The sequence below is a fragment of the Podarcis pityusensis genome (assembly GCF_964106645.2).
Source record: "Podarcis pityusensis genome assembly, chromosome: 7".
Lineage (NCBI taxonomy): Eukaryota > Metazoa > Chordata > Lepidosauria > Squamata > Lacertidae > Podarcis > Podarcis pityusensis.
In genome coordinates this window covers 27,947,641-27,959,705 of record NC_138031.1, presented here as the reverse complement: position 1 = coordinate 27,959,705, position 12,065 = coordinate 27,947,641, and the positions used below count along the sequence as shown (strand labels likewise).

The 12,065-nt window shown below is 41.2% G+C and overlaps 1 protein-coding gene across 3 annotated transcripts in view; it reads right to left on the bottom strand.

The window, feature by feature from the left end:
- The window catches only part of MMP16 (matrix metallopeptidase 16), a 188,700-nt gene that overhangs the window by 104,406 nt on the left and 72,229 nt on the right, over positions 1-12,065 (bottom strand). For all 3 annotated transcript variants that reach the window (XM_081013433.1, XM_081013434.1, XM_081013435.1), the window contains one exon: positions 1,987-2,135. In XM_081013433.1, the coding sequence (XP_080869559.1) occupies positions 1,987-2,135 (149 nt within the window). The remainder of the gene's footprint in view (positions 1-1,986; positions 2,136-12,065) is intronic.

Sequence of the window (12,065 nt, the reverse complement as noted above, 5' to 3'; positions counted from 1 at the left end):
AAACTGACAGTAAGGAAAGTTATAAATGGAAAAGGAAAAGATAAAGAAGTCTGTTTTCTCAGTGGTAGTTGCTGCTACCAAACTCCTGGAAGCAGGCCAAAATAAAAAAATCCTTCCAGTAGCACCTTTAAGACCAACTAAGTTAGTTCTTGGTATGAGCTTTCGTGTGCAAGCACACTTCTTCAGATTCCTGGAAGCAGGGATACTGAATGCAGCAAAACAGTTTATATGGAAACTTCATTCTGGATTTAAGAAACTAGGATCACTATCTAGTTTACCGATTGATCACAAGAGATTCAGTGCTACACTATTAAGTGGTCTTATGACCATGTTGATTTCTTAAAATTCCCTACACAGATGCACAAATCACCATACTGGCTTGGATTCAATTGTTGAGCATCCTTATTTTAAAACATTTTGAAATCTGGGCTGAAAATTAATGCAGAAGGTCACGTCCAGGGATGTTGGCATACAAAAATGCAAAGCTAAAAGGAACTAGACAATCTATTGGTTTTCCTTACAATTTAATAGCCAGGTGAAAGTACTTAGCATTATAGCTAACAAAGTCATTGTGCAAGTGGAACGACTTCTGCTCACTCAACAGATTTCTGCTCCCTCATCTCCCCCTGTGCAGCCCTCACATCTGGGGTTCCACCAACTCTTTGGAGCAGTTTTGGGGATGTCTGGTAGTGTTTAGGGGGGAGGAGAGAGAAGGGAAGATCCATTATGTAGGCAGAAGTTGTTCCCCTCACATCATGGCTTGATCAGATTCAACTCTTAATCTGATGTCAGTAGAAACAAGGTGATGTGTAATAAATAAAAATAAAGATGCTGCACACAAAAAAACAAAGTGAGTTTTGCCATTGACACCAATTGGCTGCAGACTCTAACCTTACATATTTTTGGGAAAGTCCCACTGGATTCAAACAAAATTGCTTCTGGGTATACAGGACTGCAGTCTTAGCCTAAAATCCTGTGTCTTGCAATAACTCCGCTGCAATAGCAAATGAAAAATCTACCCAATTATTAGCATTTTTAAAATAAAGTGCCATTGATGTACAGAGGTCTGTGCAAAGAACATATAAACTAAATCCTGAAAATTTGGAAGGCAACAAACGACTGGGGAAGAAACAAGTGAAAATAAGTAATCTGGGGGGACAGGGATGGAGGACAGAATGGGAGAGACAATTGTAGCAGCTTGCCTTTCATTTAAGAATATAACATAAAAAAGAACCTTGCTAGATACGGGCAAAGGCCCATATAGTCTTGCATCCTGTTTTCACAGTGGTGAACTACATGCATTTGGGAAGTTCAGTAGCACTCTCTCCACTTGTGATTCCCAGCAAATGGTATTCATTCACTTTGTCCTTCCTATGACATTTTGGCCTGTGCAAGGTTTCCAGTTTACATAACTACCAGATAAATGATGACACATGACCACATACATTTCCTCACAATGTTTCCCTAAACATATGCTTTTTTGCTTCACTCCTATACTGTAAATATGCTTTCAGTGATGGCTTTTTCCCAAACTATGGTTCTAAGAAACTTTCCAGTGTCAAAGCATGGGGTGACAGCATGTGTGACAGAGAAGCCTATTTTCTATCTACTTTTGAAAGTTATGCCACATATGAAAGCCAATTTCTTCCTCCTTATGTTTCCCACACTAACCTATCAAATGCTTTGTCACCACCATAAAAATTGTGAAGTGAAAGTATTTTTGTTGAATGTTTATATAAATATTGATTTCCCATGTCTGTTTTTCATCTTCCTTTTCTCTCTTTTTGTGAAATGGACTCTTATTGAAACTTCAATTATATCCTATAGAGTTCCTACATTTTTTCACCAAACGTATGTTATAAGGGGGGGACCTTATATTCAGAGTGACCATTTAGATTTGCAGAGATATCTTAGCTGGTCAAAAAACAAAAATTTGTTGCACTTCAAGTTTAAAGAAGCAAGAGCAGTCCAGTAACAATTACTTACTCGATTGTGTTCCTGTCCACTTTTCCTGTCATGTTAATGCCATAGAACTGCTGCATAGCAGCTATAGCAGATTTCATTGTCTCTGCAGTGCGCAACACTGACATTCTGGGGTCAGTTGGTGGAAGATAGCCGTACTTTTGTAGCCACACCTATAATGACAAGCATAGTTTGTATTAGGGACGATTTGCAAACTACCCTAGGTGCCATCTAGTTAAGCTTTTCTTTCAAACATAAAAGAAGCAATTCAAACATAGGAAAAACAATCCACAATGCATTTTCTTAATATTCACTAAGAATGAAATAAAGTGTTTATGAGCCAATTATTGCAGTGAAATGTGCACGCTCTGATATCTCCAGACTGTATCCATAGGCAAGAAAGGTTGTAAGAATAATTATTATATATATCTTATGGATCAGAATAAGGGGCAGCATGGAAGGACCATTTGGTAGACAGGATGACCTATTTTTATAGAACCGGGTTGTTATTGTTGTTTTAAATGTTGTTTTACAACCCAAGCAGACAGTCCTCACATTACTACCCAGCATCTTCCGGCAATCAGCACCCTCAAGTCCACTGTCAATTATGTCTGCTGAGGTCTCAGGTCAAGGATAACAGCAGTCCCATTTTTTCCTTATTATTATTATCATCATTATTTCTATACCGTCCTTCATCCGAGGATCACAGTGCTGTTTACAATATAAAAACACAAAAATACATACCATACCAACAAACAAAAACAATACCCCCAATACACAGTTTAAAAGTCCATAGATTGTTTAATTAGCCAAAGATCAGGGGGAAGAATAATGTTTTTGCTTGGTGCCTATGTAACAAAGGTACCAGGCAGGCCTGCATGGGGAGAGCATTGTTCTGAAACAATGTGGATGCTGCTGACACACACAAAAACATGGGGGCTACGCTTGCTTCTTTTAGCCACAATGTTAAAAGCACAGGAAATCTAAGGCCACATTCGTACATTACTATACTTCTCAGAGTCGTCAACAATCAATCAAGGGAAGCTCTGTGAGATGAACAGGAATCACCTAGCAATTATTGGGACACTTAGCAAACTACAACTCCCATAATTCTTTTTGGAGGAAACCACAACCATACTGCTTTAAACACATGGTGTGGATGTAGCCTGAGAATGCAGTTGGGGGGAGGGGCAACAGTAGCCCCTCCATCCTGACCCTGTAAACAGAGTCCTAGAACTCACCCTTCACTGTTAAATGAAGCGCTCACAGATTCACATTTTTATTTTGTATTTCATTCAAGACTTTACAGAGATCTTTTAAGCAATACTCTCTCTCTCTCTCTCTCTCTCTTCCATGTGCTGAACTATAACCAACAAAGAGTTGATAAGCATCTGACCTAATTAGCAGTGATGTGGTCTGATTTTCCACATTCAGCTGAGCCACGTTTATCTCTTACACATCCTGGTTTAATTTCCTTTTAAGAAGAAACTCTCACCTTCAGGCCACATCCTTCTTGGATGAAGGCCCTCCTCTAATGTGGTTCTGTTCCATTTGGAACTGTTTCATGTGTTTGTAATGATTTTACCTGTTTTTATAACTGTATTTTATTGTCGTAGCCCGCCCTAGCATGTTGTAGCAAAGGCAGAATGATCTTATAAATAAATAAAAAACTGTGTCTAGCTTATGTATTTAAAGGTTTGCAACTTACATATTTAAAGCTTTGCAGCTTCCTATCTTGTACCTTGTGAGGAAGTTGTCAAATCACAGTGTGCTGATACTGGGCTAATCAGTGTAACTTTCACAATTAGAGTGACAAATCCCCCTCATACTTCACTTGCAATGTCAACTTACACACCGTCACTAGATGGAATAAAGGACTTCAAGCTTCACATAAAAGTGAAATGTACACCAGCTGTAGAAAGGCAATCCTTAAATATCCACTGTTCATACTAACCATTTATTTTGAAATAACCTATCAGTTCTTGAGGTCTCTATTCCCAAGTCTAGAAGAACATTACCAGCAAAGCATCCTTCTAATGCTAGTGTAATGTCATGAATGGTGTTTTGGCATATCTATGGGTGCTCCTGATCTTAAGCCTGATGTGCTGCCACAGGGAAGATTTAAGACTTCTCCAGCCACTGACCACATTAATAGTCAGCCACCCCTCAGAGGGACACATGTCAGTGGTGGACATGGCTGAAGTACTGCATGCATACACTCACCACAAATACAGACTACACAAGCAACCACACACAAATCCACACATGACAAATGCAAGTACAGAGCACACGCACAGCACTGGGAAATAAAGCTGGTGAGACATTTCCCATGGCTTGCCAGTCCAGATCTGGGACACAGGTTCATGGCAGATATGGCTACCTGTGGCTACTGGCCATGATGGCTATGCCTCCACAGCTGGAGGCAATCATCTGTTTTAGTATTTCAGCTTTCAGGTGTTTATTTTATGATCAAGCAGTGTCTAATTTTTTAAATAGATAAATAACATAAAAAATTTATTTGGAACACCAGTTGCTAGAAACCACAAGAGTGGAGAGTGCTCTTGTGCTTGGGTCCTGCTTGTGGGTTTGTCACTGTGAGACCAGGATGCTGGACTAGATTGACTTTAAAAGCCCTTTCCTAAGACTGCTGCAGCTGTAAGTTCTTAGGCTGCAGCTTTAACAAGGAACAATAGCCTGAACATGAAATTACTAATGCAGTCATTCAAGAGACAAGTTTTTTACCCAATCTGTTTTACACCCTACATAGACATGTTGACGGAACCTTTGTTAAGGCAGTATTATTAATGAACAGGACTTATATGCCTCCTGACAACAAAAATACTCTGGGATACACACACACACACACACACACACACACACACACACACATAACCAATAACATTCTGTTGAACAGAAAACCTGGGGTTTCTGAGTATGGTGGTAGGCCACTATATACAATAGGCACAAGACTCTATTTGAATTTTCTTCTGAAATATATTTGAGACGAGGGGAAAAAATTGGAATAGTTAACATCCAACAGTATGGAATTATCTGTGTAATTTTCCTACAGGTCTCTCCATTATTTGCAGATGGAGAAGAAACACAGGAATTAATTTCAGCAAATTGCTTCCATAAACGCTGGTACAAAATTAAGTTAGAATTGCTTGGCTCTTCAGTGAGCCTATTAAATCATATTGAGCAATTTAGGAAACATGCACATATTAAGTACACATCAGTCCAAACAGCTTTGTTATTAGAAGGGTCTCAACACATCTGCATAATACAAAATGCACTAACAGATGGTGGTGGGTTAATTTGGCAAGGCCCATAGAGGGATAGTCTACTGAAATCAAATCAGGGGGTCGAAAGGTTGAGCTGCAAAGTTCCTTTTGGGGAAATGATTATTTAAACTGAATCTGACATTTGGTTTTCCAGTTCGGTTTTCATAAAATAAGTTTACAGTTTCCAGTGCTTCAAGCCTGCATCAGCAGATTTGAGGTGCTGCCCATCAAACATCTACAAAACAGAAGAAGAAAAATTGTGCTCCACTGCCTGCAAACGCAGCACTCTTTATAAGTTACCTTTTAGTCTATTCAGTTTGCTTTCTTAGAGGTGACTCTAACAATGTGATTCTATGCATCTTGGCTTGGGATTTAGCTCCACAGAGTCCAGTGCTGCTTTTAGCCCTCCCCAATAAGTGTGTGCAGCGCTGGAGCCTCGGAAAGGATACCTTTGGAATCACAAGTGAATATTCTTTGAGAGGCTCAGATGAGCCAAAAAAGCCCGAGGTTCCACTCGAAAAAAATCATTTCAAAAATGTCAAGAACTAATTTGAAAATAAAAATAGCATGTTATATAACCATATGCACAGAAACAATTTTGGGAATTTTGCAGCGTGAAGAGAAAAAGTCGTGCACGTTGCTTTCGCTGGTGCCAATGGCCCAGTGCCCACCGGTTTCAACGGAAAGAGAAACGAGTACCAAAGTAAATGAATGAAACAGAGGTAGCCTTTATGCAATGGAAGATTATTGCCTCTCCCTTCCCTTTCACACCTTTTCAAAAACTAATCATATCACCACTCCCACTAACACATAGGCCCACTATGTTAAAGCTAAATCCTGATCCATCCATTTTGGTAAACAGAGCCAATGAAAGGTTTTATTCATTCATTTGGCTTTATTATTTTTTTAAAGGCAAACTCTTTTCAAAGATTTGCAGAAACATTAGCAGTCCAGAATATGTAGTTATGCCCAACTTGCTGTATGAAGCAACAAGATCCACTCATTTTTATCAAAAGCAAGGGACGCTCAATCTACATCTTGCTGTATGCAGAGCAGGAGATTATAGAGATCACATTTGTGCAGAAAGAATTAAGGAGATGGTGCAACTCTCCTATGAGGAAGGTTCACAAAATTTGAGGCTTCTTAGCTTCAAACAAAATGGGGAGTGAGGTGGGGACATGATAGAGGCTTACAATATTATGCAAGGTGTAGCTAAAGTAGACAGGAAAGAGTTTTTCTCCTATATAAAAAAAGGTAAAGGACCCCTGGATGATTAAGTCCAGTCAAAGTGACTATGGGGTGCAGCACTCATCTTGCTTTCAGGCCGAGGGAGCCGGCGTTTGTCTACAGACAGCTTTCTGGGTCATGTGGCCAGCATGTGCTTCTGGCACAATGGAACACTGTGATGGAAACCAGAGCGCACGGAAACACCATTTACCTTCTTGCACTGGCATGCTTTTGAACTGCTAGGTTGGCAGGAGCTGGGACAGAGCAACAGGAGCTCACCCCGTCGCGGGGATTCGAACCGCCGACCTTCCGATCTACAAGCCCAAGAGGCTCAGTGGTTTAAGACCACAGTGCCACCTGCATCCCTAACTCATCTCCCAACTCAGAACCATCAAAAGAAGTTGAATGTCAGAAGATTCAGGAAAAGAAGTACTTCTTCACACACCCAAGGCTTCACACACAGCCATACTTAAAACTGTGGAATTTGATAATGAAAAATATAATGAAAGCCATCAACTTCAGCCACTTTGAAGGGGTATTAAATACTTCCATGCAGGTAAAAGTTATCAATGACTACTAGTCTTGATGGCTATTTATTATCTCCAGGATGAGAGGTAGCATGACTCTGAATACCAGTTGCTGGAGAACAACAGCAAGAGAGTGCTGCTGCAGTCATGCCACAGTGGGAATATAACGCTCAGGTTGTTAGGCTTAGATGCTTTTCAGCAGTCTGTTCTCATGTCTTCACATAGCCATTTTTAATTTGGTACCCTGCTTTACGAACAGGTCAGACCACATGATTATAACATAAGAGTCCTATGTTCTGTTCCTCCCTTCTCAGTTCATTGATATACACAATTTAGCATTCTTCTAGTTTTGACTTATAAACCTACTTGCTTGAATCCAACATGAATTAGAGACCACCTCTGCTACCTTCCTGCATGACTGCTGTGGTCAGGACTTGGCTGAGAGTCTAGCAGAAAACAGTCGGCTCCTTTATAGCTGCAATTCTATACACCCACAACCTTGTGTTCTCTCCAGATGTTTTGGACTATAACTCCTATCAGGATAAGCCAGCATGGCCAGGGATTGGTGGAAGTCCATTCTAAAGCACTATCTTGGGAAAGATTGCTATAAACTGGGAGCAAGTCCCATTGGACTCAACAGAACTTACATATGAAAAGACATGCATAGGAATGCATTGTGAAATTATATCCAAATATGTGCATGAGACCGAAGACCTACTCAGAGTCTTTCATAGCTAGCTTTTGTTTTTTTCTTAAACAAAACCTGTAATTACGCTAGAGTACACTTTAATGTAGGAAGCTAGAATGCAAATATACATTTAATAATGAAATAAAATAGCTTTTTGTTGTTGTTTTATCTCATTAATAATTACAAAAGATCCAAGAGTGCTTATGGTTTTCTCTCACATGTCACACATACTAATGAGGCAAGACAGTACAGCAATGCCAAGATCTGAACTCAGCTTTTATAATGATGAGCCCAACCTAAGTCCAGTGCATTATACTGCATCTTTCAGTTATATCAGTTTTGATGAGCTGGAATGGTGCAATGGCTGAGAACTATGAGGGACCTGACTCTGATGTCTGCTCTTGTAATCCTGAGATATTGCTCCTTAAGTACATCTAATAAAATATGTAATCTAATAAACCCATGTTCAAAATAGGGTTGATGATTAAATATAATAGTCCTTGTATTCTTGGAGCAATGCTATTAGCATACTATCTATATGAAAGTCATTTTTAAATATTCCAAAATGGCCTCTTAGTCAATGCACTTCATCTATGGAACGCTGTCTCCTCTGAGATGGAGGGCCAGCTCTTATGGGTTTTCAGTGTCAGCTGAAGACACACGTTTTCACTCAAGCTTTTGCTGGTTATTAGTGTCTGACTTTTGTTGCTGCTATGTTTCTCTTAGTTATTACTTAATGTTTTATTTTCTCTTGCCTTTTTAGTTTTAGTACACTGTTGTTTGTGTTTATAGTTCATAGTACCCTGCTCTGGAACTACTTCTGTGATGAAGGGTGGGCTAAAAATATATTTCACTATATTTACTTCTTCACACAATGCACAGACCCATAACTGGGTAGGTCCAGGTTGTGGTAAAAACATCTTTGTGTGAAAGGGGTGATACCTCCCACCCGTACAAGATGATGCTGAGACTACTTCTTATGGAGCCCATCCTGGGTTCAGAATATGTGACTGCTACTACCCACTTACAAATGTTTTAAGAAAAATGACAGTCTAGCTGAGTCCCATTGCCTGGGAAGAAATTGATTATCTGGACCAATTCCAGTCTGGGTTCAGGCCTGGTTTTGTGACTGAATCCGCCTTGGTTGCTCTGACAGATGATCTTCATCAGGAAAGGGAGAAGGACAGGGAGACTGGAACCCTGTTGATTCCCCTTGATATCTCTGTAGATTTCTATACCAACAACCATGGTTGATCAACTCTGTGAGTTTGAAGTGGGAGGCTCCATATTATGGTGATTTGGCTCCACTTCTAGCGGAGTTTCCAGAAGGTAGCATTGGACAACCAGGCCTCAGCTAGGGAACAACAGTGGGAGAGGACTTTTGTGCTCATGTCCTGTTTGTGGGTTTCCATAGGCATCTGGTTGGCCGCTGTGGGAGACAGGATGCTGTACTGGATAGATCTCTGCTCTTATATTCTTATCAAGCGAATGACTTTTGGTGATTCCTCATTCCTCTACAACTCCCTGGGGGCACCCTTCAGAACAGTGTGGGAGGTGGTGAAGGGATACAACCCCATGTAATCCTGAATCATAGGAAACTAGCATTACCTTTTGTAGTTGAACAGGTTCATTCTGCTTTAACATATTTGGCAGGGAACCGCACCTGAAGGGTTTACTGCCAGCATCCAGCTATATTGACCCAATGAGATGAAAATGCAGATTGACAGGGCCAGATTGGTAGCAAGAAAATACCTCTTTGCATACAAACCCAGTAGGATGGATGACTGAACACCTCTTGTATCAACCTGAAAGCTCACTTGTGATGCATTGTTATGTGATCACCAATCTCAGATAATCTTTCTTAGTTTTGTTTATATGCCACCTTTCTGCCCAAAAGACCTCCCAGGGTGGTTCATAAAAGTTTAAAATGCAAATAGAAAATTTGAACAACACCACAAATTAAGCTCAAATGGCAAAGAATCAAACAGCACAACAAATTAAGCTCAAATGGCAAAGTTTCAATAATATCCATCACCCACTCCCCCCAAAAAGTCAGAAATGCACATCAAGATTAAAAACAATGACTTGGATTCAAAGATGAGTTAATTTGGGGTAGTTCATGGATGGAAAGTTTTCCACCCCTTTCTCTGACCCTTTGGAGTGGACCCTCCTGGACAATGTGGGATGGGCCACAGGGGGCAGGGAGGGGAGGGGAGGGGAGGGGAAATTGTTCTGTGAACCTCCTTAAGTTAAGCACCACAATTTCCCTGGGTCTTGTGCCACGGGCGGGGGTGGGGTGGGAGAGAGATTCCAGCCAAGTCAATGTATTCCTCTGCTTGCTCACCCTTCTCCTTAAACTATTGCTGACACTGGGTGAAAGTGTTTTTCTACAAGGCTGCCTTTCATCTTTCTGCCTAAAATTCCCATTGCAGCTTCTCAAGAACATCTCAGCGTAGCATAGAACTTCACACTTTAGACGTGTGGTGGTATAATAACAGAAACCACAAAGGTTTGCCATGAAGATTAAAAAGTACTTCTTCGGAAATAAGTTTAAACACAAGGATAAGTAACATACCCAATGGAGAGACAAGTACAGTCAAATAAACTTAAGAGTTAAACGCCACCCACTTTCCCTCCAGCTAAACAGTCCCTATCAATTTAGGAGTCACTAACAATTCTGATGTTAGAATGGCACTCTTGATGCCCTTCAGAATGGCATTCATCCCTTTGTCCCCAGAGAGCATGCCTTGATCTGCCTACCAAAGCAAATCACTGGGCAGATATAGCCTGGGCCTACATGACTCCTAATGCTCAAATTCAAGGATATTAGAGGGTCTTAATTCCCTTGTACAGAAAGAACCTATGTGCCATCCTCTCCATCTTCAATGAATTCTACTACCTTCCAATCTGATCCCTGGAAAAGTTAGACTTGACAAGTTAAGCTCCAAAGAAGCCTACATGCAAGATTCATATTACAGACCTTCACAAGTGAATGGTACCTCTGGGGCTGGTCAGCGGGTTCTGGTTACCAGGAGCTGAGGAGGCCTTGGAGTAAGCAAGCAAGCAGTAGCGGCAAAGACCATGGGTGGCAACAGCAGCTGCCCAGAGGGCTCCCAAGGAGAGGGGTGAGGAGAGGAGGCTGAGGGAACACTCCACAAGGGAGGGAGGTTCGAAAAAGGGTGAGAGTCTACCAGCTCTGCAGGCAAGGGTTGTCATCTGGGCAGCCCAGGACTTCCATACACAGTGTCCAGGCTTCTGCCCCAGCACTTCAGTGCTGATAACGCAGCCATTTGACTTCATCCTCGAGACAGACGGATGCCAACAAGTTCCTTTTAGTTCTTAACATTTCCATCCTTAAAAAACAAAGACACACACCCCTACAGCTGAACTTCCAATAGGTGTTTGCACTGAGCTGTCCAAAATGATGTCCAAGCTGCTTCCCTGAGTGGTTACAGTTAATTCAGAAGCCAACTATGATGGACAAGTTGAAATTATTCCCTCTGGCGTGCATTACCTTGTCAACATTAAATTCGGCCTGCCACTAATAATCAAGCGCTACCCATCCGCTTCCTCCAAAGCTCTGTTGATACTTCATGATCATGATGAGTGAATATACCTCACAGACAAACAAAAATCCTTATGTTATGGCAAGCCTCTAAATCTAAGGTGACAGGTAGACTTTGCATTGTTTCTAGCAATATGAGAGCTAACCGAATAGGTGGGATTGGCTGCACATGGAGCCCATCTTTTTACTGGGCGCATCCAGCCTTTCATTTGGAACCACACTGACAGCTAATGCCTGCCAGCAGTGAGGGCTCACAAAGTCTTATCTGCCCTGCAGGCAACTGCCAAAAGAGCAGCATCTAAGGGCACTTGGGGGAATATAAAAGATATTCCTACTCATTTTCATTTGGTGAGGTATGTGCCTGGGAAGGGATGTTATGCTTCAATTCCAGCCTTCCTCATGGTCCGTAATGTCACAAGTGACCCAGTGATCTAAGTGGAAGTTTTACAATCAAATTTGCGTCTGGTGAAATATCCACTGGAGGCTCTTAGAATTAACATGGCAAAAGGAAGAGAGAGGGGCACACATCATGGAGTCGATGAGAGAATAACCCTTTTGTAATACACTGCAAGCAAAAATTGGATTCCCTGCATCAGAGGTAGCATGTGCAATGCCTTTTGACTGTCTTGGACTACAATTTCTATAACCATTGGCTATGCTTACTGGGGCTGATGGAAGTTGTAGTCCAATTTATCTGGATAGAGCCAGGGTTGGGGAAGACTGCTCTAGCCTTAGTGAAAAAGCAACATGACAAGGAATAGACTTAGAGAGGGCTGTGTGTGTCGAACAGGTTTTAGGCAGGATTCTTGTTTCCT